The sequence below is a fragment of the Drosophila persimilis genome, unplaced genomic scaffold (assembly GCF_003286085.1).
Source record: "Drosophila persimilis strain 14011-0111.01,24,50 unplaced genomic scaffold, DperRS2 tig00000002-arrow-pilon, whole genome shotgun sequence".
Taxonomy (NCBI): domain Eukaryota; kingdom Metazoa; phylum Arthropoda; class Insecta; order Diptera; family Drosophilidae; genus Drosophila; species Drosophila persimilis.
Window position 1 is genome coordinate 6,127,758 of NW_020825289.1, and position 16,247 is coordinate 6,144,004.

Genomic DNA, 16,247 nt, shown 5'->3' on the forward strand with positions numbered 1-16,247 from the left:
AATCGACGGCTTTTTCGATAGTAAATTATCATTTTAAGGGCACTTTTTCAGCACATCAACATTCGAGACTGTTCTGTAAAGTATTTTATAATAATTCGTAACATTTTCTATAGGAAATTCTATTAAAAAAGGCTCCAAAAAGACATCCAACCTCAAGTGAACAACAGGCACAGACAGAGACAGAGAGAGGAAGAGCTAATCTAATGGAAATCTAATGAAATTACTCAGAAACAGAGACGTTAATGGCAATATTTTCCATATTTTACAACTTCCTGTGACGAAGAAATAACAAAAGAACTTTATTAGGCTGGCAAAAGGCAGTTAGGGGCAGAGTGGGAGTGGGAGTGGGATGGATATCGAAAAAGAACATTATGGAAGCTGTCCAGGCTAATTTCGGACTTAATTTAGGTGAGCCTGTCACTGCCCCCCTACCATACCCCCATCCACTCAAGACCACTCCACTCTGGGGCCAAAGGCAATCGGCAATCGTATTATTGGCATTATGACTACCTCTCCCCCCCCATCCCACATTAATATACTCCATGCCCCACCATGGGGCAACATCAGCAGCAGAGGCAACAGCAATTTCAACTTCCGCCTACGACATTTTGATGGAGGCGCCTAAAATTCGACAAAAGCCGCCTGCAGGAAATATTAAAGCACAAATCGACGACAGCGGCGGCAACGACGACTAAAGCTGTTGACTTGACCAGCAGTGGCGGAGGAGGGGGCGTGGCGCTAGCCATACTTGAGTCGGGTCATAAATGGACAGTTGCTCGCAAATTGTCATTGGTCACGTGCAGATAGAGAGGGGGGCGGGGAGGGGGTCAGATGGAGAGCCAGTGGAGAGCCCAAGAGACAAGCGTCAGGCGGTGCGGCGGGGTAACGGGTGGGAGGCAGGGACAGAGACTTTGTTGCTGTTGTTATATTGGAAAATATAGAAATAAAGGGAACACAAAAAGAAACGACACAAAGGAAGTAAGTGCTTAGCAAATCGAAGCATTCTATACCCTTGCAGATTGAGATATACTATGGGATCTGTACGATCTGTGGGATATATGTATGTTAGGGATACGATTTTATTACCTATGCAGAAACGCATGAATATGCATTTTATGTTACTCCGAAAATTACTAAATTACTCAGAATTTCCGAAATTACTCCGAATTTTCCGAAATTACATCTTATAATGCCCGACTGTACTCCGAAATTACTTCGAATCTCCAAAATTACACCTTATTAACTCCGAATAAACTCGGAAATTACTCCGAAAGGAGAAATTAATATTTCTAGCATTAGATTATGTTTTCTTCAGATACACTATATATTTTTATTACAAAGATTGGATTTTTTACCAACCATTCCAGCTATACGATATAGTAAAGCTTCTATGAAATATATAAAACATTTCAAGATCTCTACAACGATTTAGCCCGATATCCTTAAAACTAAAACCTTTATTGGCAAAAAGCTTTGCTCAACATCGTAATACCCATACCACAAAAAAGGGTATCCAATATCAAAGAAAAAACATTTTACGACAATTGCCGTTGCCGTTGCTGTTGCTGTACTTTTTTTAGTCACTGTTGTGGAAATTGTTGTTGCTACTGTTGCTGATGGCGTCATTTGAGTCATTGGCAATTTGTCGTCGTCAATTGTTAGCCGGATTGCCGTTTGCCGCTGTCGCCCATCGTTCAGGTGTTGGCCAGGGTCTCCGTCTGTCAGAGCCAGCTCTGCTCTTAGTGAAGAATTGACATACACGCCCGCCACATTTCATTCCATTTATAGATATTGTTGTGTGAGTAGTTCTGCCGCCTCCCTGCTGTTCGAAAGAAAGCATAAACATTTCGAATTTGATTTATTTACTGATGTATAGGCGAGCGTTTTTCTTATTTTTTGTTCATCCTATTATGCCATTGTTTGGCGCCAGGAAGAAAGCTTCAAAGATGCAGCCCACTGTGCGCTCTTCGGAGTGCTTTCTCCCAGAGCGAGACGCCCCCCCTGCGGCGTCGAACAACAAATGATCTGAATAATTACCTCATCGACATGCAGCTTGGGCATCGCTTGAGGCGATTGTCAAAATATTTTCACAGTTGCAGGCAAAACAAATAAATAAATCAATAACTTCGGAAGGAGATCGATGGCTCGCGTTGGATGCAAATGCAGGGATGACTGATGGACTGGATAATTGTTTGGGGGCCGAGCCACTTGGCCTGTTGTTTGTTTTCACAAATGTTCTAAATGAGCTCTCCGAATGGTTGTGCAGCCGGGGGGCATGCAACTGGGCTTAATGTGGGTGCGGGGATGGGGCAGAAAATGCAATGGAATTCGGAGTGGGATTTGTATTTCAAGGAAAAAGTTGAAGTGCATTTCGGTTGTGGGTTGAGTAAATAGACAGGGAAATATATTCTAAGTTAATCCGAATTTACTCCGAAATTAATCCGAATTTACTCCGAAAGCATGCCGTATTATAATGCTGCAATATATTTGAGTCGCAAAGACATTTGCACAATTTACTCCGAATATCATTTGACTGGTAGCTAAATCGGTCTTTATATCTACTCCGAATTTATTATTATTAATCTAAAATACTCCTAAAACTGAAGAACATCCTGGGATTACACACAATTTCCTTGGAATACTCTAGTTTCTACTCCGAACCCACTCCTTAATCACTATTATTCCTTCGAATTGCCAAAATTGAATGGATTCCATCTGGAAGATAACTCCCTCAACAACTTCAAAGATTGAACATTTTATAGAGAATTTCCGAGAATATCGAATGCACTCCGACCCATTGGGCATATGACATATGATTCCCATGTTCCACGAACTTGAATGAATTTTTTCGTTGGTTCATAAATTGAGTCCCCTGCCGCCGAGGACTGCAAGAGCCTCGTATCTCTCTCTCTCGATGTGTTTTTGACAGGGAAAAAACGGGAGGGGCGAGAAACAAGCAAACAACTTGGTCATATCATGTTGACGCCCACATTAAGTGGCACAATTATGAGGCGACAACATCGGGGCCACGGAACGAACAACGAACATCTTGCCACGTTGCTGCGTTGTTGCGTTGCTTCGTTGGTTTCTGGCCAGGCGGTCGCTTGCCTCAATGCGATGTTCCGCTTAATTATAGAATACATGAGCCGGGAAATTTGTTGCATGCACCATTAGCAGCCAAATGTCCATCAGTCAGCCAACAGATCCAACGAAATTTGTCAAAATATTTCCCCGCCAATAAAAATAGAAATCAGAACGGCACTTAAATGCACTTCCCCAGCCAATGGACCTCTCCCTCTATCTGTCAGAGTCGACGGCGGCGATCATTCAATCAATATCAATCCATCCAATTCGGAGCGTGTGACAATAAATCTCTTGGGAGGGTCAGAGAGGAGCCAAAAATCAAACAGATCGAAATAGATCAGAGCATTCTGATTCAGAATCGATTGCAAAAGTTCAGCGTCATTTGTTGTGCGTCTGTGAACATTTGTTCGGATGATTGCAATTAGTAATTGAACTCTTTCTCTATAGAGAAGGGGGTGATCCATTTGTATCTGTAACTCATTTCGTTGTTCGTCGCCTAATCGCTTTGATCTGTTGACCCAAATCCAAATCCAAATTCCATTTTCATTTTCATTGCGGTGCCATAACAAATTGCATTTGGGGCCCTCAATGAATTATATCATTCATCCGATTACCAATTGCTTCGCGTCGCGTCGGCTTGGGGCTTTATTTTTTTTTTCTGTGGCGCCTCTCGAAGCCCTCTCGGGGGCCAAGGGCCCTTAATTTGTTTAAGTGTGTTTATGCATATCGCTGGAGGAGGATTGCGATTGCCTAATGGCAAATGTTACTTATGGCTCGGAAATCCGGAAACGCTAACGAACCAGGCAGCGAGGAGTGAGTGGCAGGAACGATCGACATTTTGGGGCATGGCTGGTCGGGGGGTTTCTCATTAAGAAATTCTTGTAATTGTATTGGGCGAGAAACCGCTTATGGGATATTTATGGTTAATCCAATACCATGTCCAATTGCAGGCACACATGTCGAGGCTGTTCCTTCGGATCCAATTTATACTTATATTTATTACTAGCTCTCTATGCTTTCTTGTTTCTACGCTTCGCATTTCATTCCCTTCTAGATATATTCCTGTTCCTTCTTTCCATTCCAATTTTAATGTTGGCTTTATTTCATTCATATCATTCGTTGATATGATTATATTTCTACCTTTTTTCAATTTCATTATCGTATCATTGTTGTTTTATTCCCATTCCATTCCCATTTTATACGCATTATTTTGATTTTCTTCCCATTTCATTCCCATGTCAAAATATACCTGTTCTTTCCTTCCATTCCCATTTCAATGTTGTCCATTCGTATCCCTGTTTCATTTCCATTGAATTCCCTTCTCGTTATGTTTCTTTTGCATTCCAATTTTTGTTTCTCTATCATTATCGTATCATTGTTGTAATATTCCAATTCCATTCCCAATTTTTACGTTTTCCATTTATATTTTCTTTCCATTTCATTGCCTTTTCAATATTCCCATTGCATTCCAATTCACTTGGTTTTTATTCCTCTTACTATTCCCTTAAACTCTCCTTCCTCCCCCACTCTAAATCCATTTCCCTTCTACAACAACAATTTCAATCCATTTATGTGCCATTCAGTCCATCATTTAATTTACATTAATTAGCTTAAAAAGCCACCATTTCCTATATCCTCTATTTGCCAGATGCCACATATCCCCAAATCGGGTAATAATTGACCCGTCAATCATTAAAAAGTCCCCCCCATTAAAGGAATAAAAATGCATTAAAATAATTAAATTTCGTTGCCAAAAGAGCGGGAAAGAGAGCACCAGAAAAGGAAGAAGGTTCCCGAATAGGGGGGAGCGGGGAGCAGCTAATCTAGATAAAGTATTGATTAATATTTTGGAAAGGCATTCATTCAACATAAACGTTCATGGGAGCGGGGTGGCTGGCATGCCACATATAGGCACGTACGACAACGCCCTGCTGTTGGTGTTGCAATACGAAATATGGAAAATATAATTTGTATAATTACAATGCCTTTTGATAGTACCAAATACACATACCAATCGCTCCTCGACGCCCAGAAAGAGGCAGCACCCTGAAGTGGAATGGTGGAAGAGCAGCCAGCGTGAAGTCTCCATGGACGTGTCACGCGCCCATCTCCAGAGGGGGGCTGCACAACTAATTGAAGCTCCAGGTCCCCCCGCTCCCCTGGGCCGAGAGGCACGCACAGCGCCGTGCCATCGCATGGCATGCCATCGATGTTGATGGCTGTGGAGGCGCCACTCGCTGTGAGGTGACACTGCTACGACGTTGTCTACGATGATGATGTCTCCATGTTGGAATCCGCACAATGCGACTGTTGTCGTCTCCAACAAACCCTTTCAGCGACGACTGTGGGCCTCTTATCATCAAAGGGAAATCAAGCTGTCAGTCAATTTATAGTTTTGTCCGTACACAAAGGTACACGGAGCAAGGGAGGGGGGTCCAGGGTCAGGTCAGAGTTCACATATTTCAATTAAGTGAAGCCACAACCCCCAAAAACAACACGATGATAGCACATCCAAAAGTCCAGAGAAAGAGGGGATGCTCCACATTTCAAATATATACTTTATTTGTAGATATACGTGCTTGTACCATTTGCTAATATCTACTTATATACATTTTCGTACCTTTTTGCAGGACCCCTATCGGAGGTACTCACTGCCGTGGGCTCGGAGGTGGCGCTACCCTGCGACCTGCTGCCGGGGACAATGATTGCGGACAAGGTCCAATTGGTCATCTGGTATCGTCAGGGCAATGTGAAGCCCATCTATACGTAAGTAGAAGATTTAAGAGTTCATCTATTAGGAAGTAGAAGATGTAGGAGTGAAAACTGAATGAATCTCTGGCTTCCCTTGTGAATCTTAATTATACCTTCGCCATGGAATAGGCTTTACAATTTCCCTCCCTGTATGTACTTTTATCCAAGCAATAAGCTTCAAAATTCCCCTCCCCGCCGGCCCCCCAAATCTCTTTTAAAATATGCCCCAAATCCCCTTTACTCAATTTCAGAATTTGAAACACCTTCCCTGTCGGCTCCCCCATGAGATTATTGCACAGTAACACCCCTCTAAAGTGTCAGCTAAATGAATTTCACTTAATATTTTGTTTAGCCAAATACCCAGAAGGAATACGGTTTCGATTCCATTGGGAATTTCAGCCAATTATGAATCGAGGGTCTCAGTGTAGGATGTAGGGGGCCATGGATGGTAAGGGGCAGAGGTCTCATTATAAATTCTATTAACGTGAGGCATTTATGTTGAATTTGACGATATAAACATTATTTACACAGAAGAACCTACGTGCACCGATGGAAGGGGGGCGGGGTGTGGGCTCTCTATACTCGTTGCCCCCTCCCCCCTTAACCTGGTTCCTAAACAATTTTTAACAAGCTCATCATCAGGGAAGGGAAACGAAAAAGCGAAGAAAATACTCGGTATTTTGTAAGGCAGTGGGCCAGGAAATGTCACAAGGTTGGTGGGCTGAGTGACTGGGAGACTGGGGGACTGGGAGGTGAAAGGTGATTGTGGGAGAGGGTGAACATGTGAGTGAGTGATGGTATAGGGTGCACAGGCGAAAGGTTAGGGGTTGGGGGTGTGGCAGGAGGCACACAGAATTGGTAGATAGGTAACATTACATATAGCCACTGACTGGCTGATTGGCAGCGCAGCAATTCGGTTCAAAGGTCGCTCGTTGGCAACTCACTTTTTATATTATTTTTGTGTGTGCTTCCCTTTGCCATTTTCCAGGAAAAGCCAACAAGGTAGAGAGCTTCAACGAAGAAAGCAGACAGATGCGCAATAGACCAGAAATTGATTTTTTTTTGTATTTTATTTTCCATTAAATTTATTTCTTTTTTTCTTTGAATGAGTCGCAGACCACGGAAGGCGAGCTTCTAGATGCTTTGCAGTTTTTCTCTGACAGTATTATCTAGAATTTCCTCGAAGAACCTGCCTCTGGCAGCTCAAAAATCGTTCCTCTTTTGCCTAATAAACACTCGGACTCACAGACAATGCCCTCTTTAAAGGGTATGTACCGAAAAATCGATGGAGGTCGTCTAGTCAAAGTGTCAATGCGCACGCTGGAGGATGTGCATTCATGTGGTCCACAGTGCGACCTCGCTGGCGGCGATTGCAATTACCACAGCCAGTCGAACGTGAGAAGGAAATGGTGGAAAAATGTGCGGCGTTGGGTGGGGAGGTAGCGGTAGCCGCTTTCAGCTTTTATGACGGCATAAAGTTGGGGTTTATGCAGATATCTCCACCTCTCGGTTTGTGTACTTTCCACCCGCCCGCATTTCTTTATTGTTTTCCATCAATTTTAATTTGCTTTTTCTACACTTCATAAATTTTCTTCTCTTTCTGTTTCTGTTTCTGTCTCTGTGTCTGTTGTGGTTCTCTTTGCGTGCTGGATTTCAATATGGCCAAAAACGCTCTGGCAAAAGGTCGAGAGATTAATTGCATGAGAAATTTGTTTTCCAATTGCCATGGATAACCTTTCGCCTCTTGTCTTTTGCCCCTCTTCCAGCAAGGTATGCTTTCTTCTCTCTCTCTCTCTCGCTCCCACTTCTTGGAACATAATTTAATTATCTTTAAAATCCATTAGCAAATATCCCATCCATCTTGTGCCACTTAATCCCGTGTTCCATTGTTGTCTTTGGCTTTTCGAGTGCATTTCCCAATGTTTTTTTGTGGGCTCCAATGATAAATCATCCCGAGAGAGCCCAGAAATGGGGGACCCCGTGATCTGATCTATTCAAAATGTGAGATAATCTGTGGCGATAATCGTGTAAAGTTTTCACAACTGAACTTTAACTGGATGCACTCTTTTTTTAAGAACAGACTTTTCCCATTACTCAGTGCGAGGGAATTTAAGAGAGAATTTTAAATGCTTCCATGTGGATGGATTTTTATCACCCAAAAGTCACCAAACGAAATTTTAATGCTAAAGCAACTTAAAGCCACAAAAAAACACCCAACGAAAGCAAAAAACAACAACAACAACATTTAATTCTCGTGGAAAACAAAGTGAAATAAAAAGTATACAAATGTACGTAAAAATAAAAATGAGAATCCGCTTAAGCCGCAAGGCGAAACAGAACAGAACAAGCGCTAAATTGATCAATTAATTTATCGAATTACAAAACGGAAAATGGAAAATGGAAAAGTGCACTTCTACAGACTTTACGCATTGGCATTAACTATCGGGAAAAAGCAAAATAATTTCCCATGTTTTCACTCAAAGGTTTAAATCCAACCAGAAATAAAGATTCTTCCAATTAACTCGGAAAATGGTCCACAAAAGTGCTGAAAAAACGAACAAAATAAAGAAGAAATGGGGATAGTCCGACTAAAGGATACCCTGTTTATTGTGATGGCTATAGCTTCAGAAAATATGATGTAATGTATAGTTTTGCTGACATTTATAAAGTTTTTTTTTTCTTGTTTCTTACTCAAAAATTATTTTAATTACGGAAGGGACCACTCCCTCTCTTTCGGGTCTTATTCATACTCTTGAATTGAACACCCAACCCAATCACAACGAAGCCAGCTGTTGACTGAGAAACAATAAGTCCCGAAAAGAGAGCGCGTTGCGGGAGTGGATCATGCTTTTCTTTTCTGCCTTTCTCGATTGCCATCCACAAAGTCAATACACCCCCACGTTCTGTACACCCAATGGGTATACAAAAATGTATTAAAAAAGAGAATGAAAACCAATTTAAATGTGACCATTTAAAAATTCTAAAAAAAGTCAGGGAATGAAAAAAAAACGAAAGCCAAATGGAAATCAAAAGTTCTGTAAATGCATTTAACGATTTAGCTGGCAGATAGAGGGGAGCCTTGGGGGCTCCGTTGACATTTAATGCGGCACTTTGTCAAAATGCATAGAATACAGAGGGCCATAAAACAAAAAACGCCCGGCTTGGCCATAACAATAAAAACAAAGTTGTCTTTCGGCGACCATTGGCTGCACTGTATCTGGTCTCTGGAAATACGTATGTAGTTGTTGTGGGCCCCAAGGCGAAAGCTAATTAAGTATTCTATTTTTAGTGGATACCCTGGATTTGACACACATTTCACTGGTTGTCCGTCGCTGTCTCCTCAATTGTTTGAACAATAAAATCAATGAACCAATGGCCCAATGGCCCAACACAATTTTGGCCCGGCCCTTGGAGAACGCAAGGTGTGTTTTTGTCTAAAACGTGTCAAAAGGGCTCTTTTAGTGGGGAACTCAATTTTATGTTCAATTAATTGTCGGAGCACGGCGGTAGAAGGTTTATTTGAGGGAAGGGAGGAGGCCTTGCGAGGGAATGTTAACAAAGAAATTTATACTACAATTTATTGGGGTTTTCTTTGCTGAACGATTTGGCCGTTACTCATTCTCCTTTGCACATCATTCCTTGGATCTATCTGTGATTCGCGAAGCTCTCTTCATTCAATAAATATATTCACTCCTTGTCATAGTTGTTTTGCTAGGGTTTTCTCTAGGAACTTCTTTTAGTTAATTTTGAAGATAGATTCCAAGACTCTCCGTAGTCCTCCAGTTGTTTTCTTTCCATCCAGTGGTTCTGCATTTGATTAAATTATGTGTTTCCCTTAATTCCGCAGCTTTGATGCCCGCGGACGACCCCTGCATCAGGCCATACCCTGGGCGGATGACACGGTGTTCAACAAGAAGGCCCACTTCCACTACGACACAAATCCGCCCGCACTGCGCATCAAGAACATACAGACAGTGGACGCGGGTCTCTACAAGTGCCGCGTGGACTTCCACAAGTCACCAACACGGAATTGGCGCATCAATGTGACAGTTCTAGGTGGGTACCCCCGTTCCCTCTCTCCTCAGGAGCGGCATAACTAACTGACAGCTTCCCCTCTGTAGTGCCACCCACACAGCTAACGATACTGGATCATCACGGGGCCGAGATACGCGACCAGACAGCGGGGCCCTACCTTGAGGGCGATAGCATCGACCTGACGTGTCTGTCGAGCGGGGGAGTGCCACCGCCGAGGGTCTCGTGGTGGCGCGAACATGCCCTCATCGACGACTCCTTTCAGGTGCTGCCCGACGGCTCGGTGCGCAATGTGCTGCGCCTGAAGAACATCCAGCGGAAGGATCTATTGACGGTAAGTGACCTCTTCGGGTCAACTGGCCTTTGTTGCTGGCGGCCTACTCCGAATATCGTAAGCCATATTTACGGCACTCGCTCTGAATGGAACAAAGCCTTCATTCTCGGCTAGCACAATGCTCTCTCCTGGTCCCAGAGCACCGCTGGCCATTTATTTTCGGTGTGCCACAATGAAAAGCGGCCACCATTAACGACAGCGGTCCGTGTGGCAAGCGGGACCGCCACGACCGCACAATGACTAATAGAAATCAAATGCAACTGCCTGCATTCCCTGGGTGGCTTGTGGTTGCCCTCTCTCTCCTCTCTCCGCTCTGTGCTCTGTGTTCTGTTTGGTTCTGTTGATTCTAAGCGGATTTCCCTCGGGGTCCATGTAATGAACATTATTGTTGTGCCGCACTAATCCCGCCATTCAGATGCGCTTGCTCCTGCCCCGACCATACATCCAGTAGGCCTGCCCACCATCTTTTGTGCCCAGGGATTGGAATCACTTGAATGCTGGTCATGTAATACCAAAAGTTATTGGCTTAAACCTCGGACGGTTGAATGGACACGGTGAAGAGGTGGAATATCACGAGACATAAAGATAAGTGGAGCATAAAGATGACAAATTCGAATGTATTCTAGTGGCTAAACCCATTAAAAAAATCTTAAAACCAGAGAAAATTTATCAATGAATTGAAAACAGTTGGAATATTGATGGACAATGATTGAGTGATGCTGTTTTGGAAATTAAAAGTGGAATAACCTCAGTGAAATATCTTAAAATGACTGTTATAAGTGGAGTATCGTTAATAGAACAATGATATGCTAGTACAGTCATGCATATCTATAAAAGGGTAATTAATGCATTCTAGAAAAAAGAACCATTTGAAAACACTGCATAAAAGAACCATAAATCAATTATTAGCCATCAAATTTGATTGCTTTCGATTGGGATTCAATCGATTCAAATGGAAAACAGACAACGCAAGAACCGTTCGAGATTAATAAACACCTAGAGAGGCACTTTGATGACCCTCTGGGCCCCCTACCTGCCCCAATAGGACTGCCCGGACTATCGTACATATTGTGTAACCAAATGGAAATTAATGACCTTATTTTCCAATCGAGAAACGAGACTTGTGCTGCCCCAAAAGTTATGCAAATATTTTGATGGCTCGACAACGTTACAATTTTCGGTTTTGGCCCAATAAACTGGCCGAAATGTATATGGGCCCAAAGAGTATCGGGTTACGGGCAACCACTAATATCCAGAAAATACTCGTAGCTGGAGAATTTATGATATCGAATATGGTCGTACATTTACCAACCGTTTGTGCCATTTGAACTCTTTGGTCTCGATTTCTGTGTGTCTGTCCGCAGAGAAAGAGAGAGAGAGAGAGGGAGCTTGGGGCATAATTGATTAGTCTTGGCGAGTGGTCGTGTTGCAGTAATTAGAAATAAATGTTAAGCAGCTTGATTTATCATCTCCTGATCTGTTTTATTGAATATTGTTACTACTAATTGGCAATCATTGCAATAATATCTGTATAAATCATTGAATTCTCCCTTCAGATGTACACCTGCCAGGCCACCAATGGGCATGTGGTGCCGGCCCTCTCGAAGAAAGTAATCCTCGACTTGAATCGTAAGTTGTGTACTCTTTAAATATAATTCCATTCCTCTTCTTTTTTGGGGTTTGCCAAAGCAGGACAGTTCAAGGACAGTCAGAGGGTGGCTTGGGTGTGGGCGAGTGGGCGTGACATTTCGCATGGAAATTAATGTAATTAAAGTTTTGTGAGGACGCGCACCTCGCACATCGCAAGGACTCACCTCACATTCATGCACATTTATGGTTATGCGGGCGACGTAGAGGTCTCGCATGATAATCGTATTGTGGGTCCCATGGCGGTTGCGGCCAATGATGGGCATAATAAAATGTGTGTCATAAATAATGAACATTTCCATAAAGGTCGCCCATATGCGCAGATGTGGCGGAAACGAGAAGCCTTGGAATATGCAGATGAATTTTGTGGGCTCTGCTGTCCTTGTGGGGCCATAACTGAATATCGTAAACTTAATCACTCGCCTGATGGCAGACCAATAGCCCAGGGGCTGCATAAAACTAATAGAATCATGTGATGATAACCTCTTCTAACTTTAAATATTCTCTTTTCATAGTTCCTCCGCTCAATCTGCTGCTGCAGGGTCTCAATCATGCAGTGGTAGCTGGCACTCGTACCCACGTCACCTGCACTGCCATCGGTGCTCGTCCACCGCCGCAAATCATTTGGTCGAAGGCTGGACAGATCCTAAAAGGAGCCACGCAATCTGTAAGTCATCTTCATCATCATCGCTCAGATGTTTCCGATAATTATGTGGAACTCTCCGCTTAGACCTCTGCTGACGGGAATACCACAATTTCCGAGCTAATGCTGATACCCGTACCGGAGGACAATGAACGGCAGGTGGTCTGCTCCATCTCCCTGAGTGCGGGCATTACGTCGCAGCAGCTCCAAGAGGGTCACACCACGGTGATGACCACTCTGGGCAATGGCAACACCGGTCTCTACCTCAAGGACTCGCGCATGCTGAACGTGACACGTACGTAGAGGCCATCAGAGCAGTAGAGGGCACTTTGTATGCTCATTTCTCGAACATTTGCAGATGCACCCATTGTCATCCTGAATCTGGGAGCTCCTCTGGATCCGAATAATCTGCTTAAGGGATCGGATGTCTATTTGGAGTGCGATGTGAAGGCCAATCCGGCGATAACGCGTGTGGAGTGGTATCACAGTGTGAGTAGAAGATACATCTTCGTAGATCCATAGTTGAATATCGTAGATTAGGCAAAGAAAAATTAGACCGATATTGTAAGTGAAGGGGGAATCGCTACATGTGTATCGTAAACCGAATATCGTAACTAGAATAAAGTTAATATCGTAGAATCAGTATCGAAAAGTTAATTGAATGTCGTAAATTTCTTTTAGATGTAAAAATACAAATACGTGAAAAGGCGAAATTGAAAGGGAAATTAAATATCGTATGCCGAATATCGTAAATTCTTTACCGTAATTAAATAAAATGAATTTAAAATCGTAGAGCCTGTATCGATAAGTGCATTACAAATCGTAAAGTAAGAGAAAATTTAACATGATTAAATAAAATCGCAAATTGAATATTGTAAATTCAATAACTTCCATAAATTGAGCATCGTAAGCCGAACATCGTAAATGCAATATTGTAAATTGAATCACGTAGAATGAACATCGTTCAGTTAATTGAATATCGAACATTTCTACTCGAAATATAAAAAGCACATCCCACAACATTAACGTTATCCTTTGTTCTCTCTTTTGACCTCTGCCCCCGCCCGCACACTCCGCTGCCACACAGGACAAGCAACTGCACTCGTCGCGCGGGATAATCATCTCCAACCAGACGCTGGTGCTGCAGGGCATCTCAAAGTCCTCGCACGGCCAGTACTTCTGTCGGGCCAGCAACCTCCAGGGCAGCGTGTCCAGCAATGAGGTTTACTTGGACGTGAAGTGTAAGTACCACACTGCCACTCTCTGCACTCTCTCCACTCCACTCCACTCCACCTCTCACTCTCACCTAACTTGACTTGACTTAACTTCAACCTGCACTTCTGTTTCGCCCTCCCACACTCTCCGTCTCTCCGCCCCGTAGATCCACCCGTGTGCAAGTCGGACTCCACGATTATACGTGCAGCACTCAAGCAGACAATCAACATCACCTGCGAGGTGGACGCGAATCCACTCGATAATCTAAATTACAAGTGGCACTTCAACAACTCGCTGGAGAGTCTCATCGAGCTGCCGCAGCTCGGACCGGTCCTGCTGTCGCTGAAATCGCCTTCCGGCTCCGGACCTGGCTCCGGCTCGGACCTGGGCGGATATTATCAGCGCAGCAAGAGGAAGCACACACACGGACTGCAACGGGGACTGCTGCATGGCCGGCACGGACGCACGGCCAGCATTGTGGACATGTCGGCCGTTCGCTTCGAGGACGAGGACTATCCGGCGGTGGGGCACGAGATGGACGGCTTTCAGGACTATGGCGAGGAGACGCCCTACACGCAAATGGTCTACTCCAACATGGTGCACAAGAACCATGTGGAGAACAAACAGCCCCAGCGGAAACAGCTGCCCCAGCTGCAAGGCCAGTCGTCGAGTGGCCCTGGAGGCAGCAGCGACTCCCACAGCCCTGGCCATCACGCATCCAGCTCTGCCTCGTCCTCCTCCATCCAAATGATGGAGCGCAAGCGGCTGGCCGCACTGCACAAGCAGCAGCATCATCGCCAGGCCATGACCATGCCCACCACAACTACGGCGCCCCCGCTGAACAACGTGTACAGCTACCACGTGGAGAGCTACGAGAGCTTCGGCGCCATTTCCTGCGTGGCCAGCAGCCCGATGGGCCACAGCCAGCCCTGCTGGTACCACATCCAGCCGGCAGGTGAGTTACCTGCCTGCCACTCGTGCAGCGGTTCGTAGTGGAAAGATAAAGGAAAAACCGGAACAGAAAGGAAAGGCGGAAAGGCGGGTGGCCTCGGTGGCTGAAACATTGGATACCCTGGAAGAACTATCGTTCGAATGGGAGCTATGTGGAGTAGCGACTCAGCTTTTATTGAGATTTGAAGGGACACCTATCGTTCCTCTTTGGGAGCCATTATAAACCATGACTTCTAGATCTATCTTGCCATAGACATGGTGCACCGTTCTGCACCAATCAGAGGGTATCGGAAAGAAGAAAACATATTTAAAAATATTTAATTAATTTCCCATTGAGAGGCCCATAACAAAATACCAACGCAACAGCAAACATGTTTACTCAATTCGGGTTGTGGTGGTACTGGGCGGTCTGGGGTGGGGCATGCCTCGTTCTCTGGTCAGTAGATAATTGTTGCACGTAGCACGTAGCCTCACTCGTGAGGTGAGTGAATCTCTGCTTGTTATTTACATTTGGCCCACAGACTACTACTCCGCGGCACGGCATGGCACGGCGCTCGGCATGGCATGGCCGTGTGGCAATTTAACGCGTTGCAATGTCGTCTCGCACGTTGCAGCATCCGCGGACAGTCCGTACGGGGCCCGTTCATGTGAATGTCCCTGACAGCAATAAAAGCCATGTTTACCAACGCCATCTGCATGTTTGCTTCCCCTTTCGCGATTGCTGCTGCTGCTGCTGCTGCTGCCTCTGTGTTGCACTATTGCTGCACCGTTGCAGCAAACTGCAATCTGCGCTCGGCGATAATCTGATAATCAAATGCAATAAATTGCCAGCGCACATCATTTATTTATAAAACCACCGCTGGCCATGGCCTGAAAACTAGGGAGAATTTCGGTTTTTGCGACAGCGCAGGTTGAAGGGAAAACATGAATTTCCATTCAGGGAAACTGTCCACCTGAGGGTCAGGCACCATTTCTCGCTCTCAGCGAACGGTTGGCTGTATTAAAAGGTTTTTTGAAGGTCCATTAGAGAAATATCCTGTGCAGGATGATACAATATGAAAGAATAGCAGATCATAGACATATTTTCATAACGAAAACAACTTCGGAAAGAGGAACGTAAGCGTAGAGCTTTGAAGTCTCAAATATTTAGACGAAATATAATCATAACTAACACCTTCCATCGCTCTATTCTCTTTCATAGACCTACCCGAACCGGTGAAGAACTGTACGGCCTTCAATGCCACCGCCAATTCCTTGCAAATTCAGTGCACACCCGGCTACGATGGCGGCATACCGCAGTACTTCCATGTGCAGATCTACGACGAACTGAATCGCCAGATACTCTACAACGCCTCGTACAAGTATCCGGAGTTCACGGTGAAGCGTTTGCCGAGCGATTCCGTGTTTGTCATTCGAGTGACGGCCGTGAACGCGCAGGGGCCCAGCAAGGTGGCCCACCGATTGAGGGGCCGGACGCTTTCAGCGCCTTTGTTGCGAACAGGTGAGTGTCGGTCGGGTGTCGCCACGTTGCCACATGGCCCGCTGTTGCATTGTTTTTTCAACGTGCGCTTTTTGTCATTCAATTTTTCA

At 44.5% G+C, this 16,247-nt stretch overlaps 1 protein-coding gene across 1 annotated transcript in view; it reads left to right on the forward strand.

Moving 5' to 3' along the window:
• The window catches only part of LOC6589925, a 33,591-nt gene that overhangs the window by 13,922 nt on the left and 3,422 nt on the right, over window positions 1-16,247 (forward strand). The window contains exons 2-11 of the mRNA XM_026985313.1: window positions 5,715-5,850; window positions 9,683-9,891; window positions 9,957-10,201; window positions 11,758-11,830; window positions 12,364-12,515; window positions 12,579-12,786; window positions 12,850-12,980; window positions 13,579-13,732; window positions 13,873-14,661; window positions 15,859-16,158. Of these exons, the coding sequence (XP_026841114.1) occupies window positions 5,715-5,850; window positions 9,683-9,891; window positions 9,957-10,201; window positions 11,758-11,830; window positions 12,364-12,515; window positions 12,579-12,786; window positions 12,850-12,980; window positions 13,579-13,732; window positions 13,873-14,661; window positions 15,859-16,158 (2,397 nt within the window). The remainder of the gene's footprint in view (window positions 1-5,714; window positions 5,851-9,682; window positions 9,892-9,956; window positions 10,202-11,757; window positions 11,831-12,363; window positions 12,516-12,578; window positions 12,787-12,849; window positions 12,981-13,578; window positions 13,733-13,872; window positions 14,662-15,858; window positions 16,159-16,247) is intronic.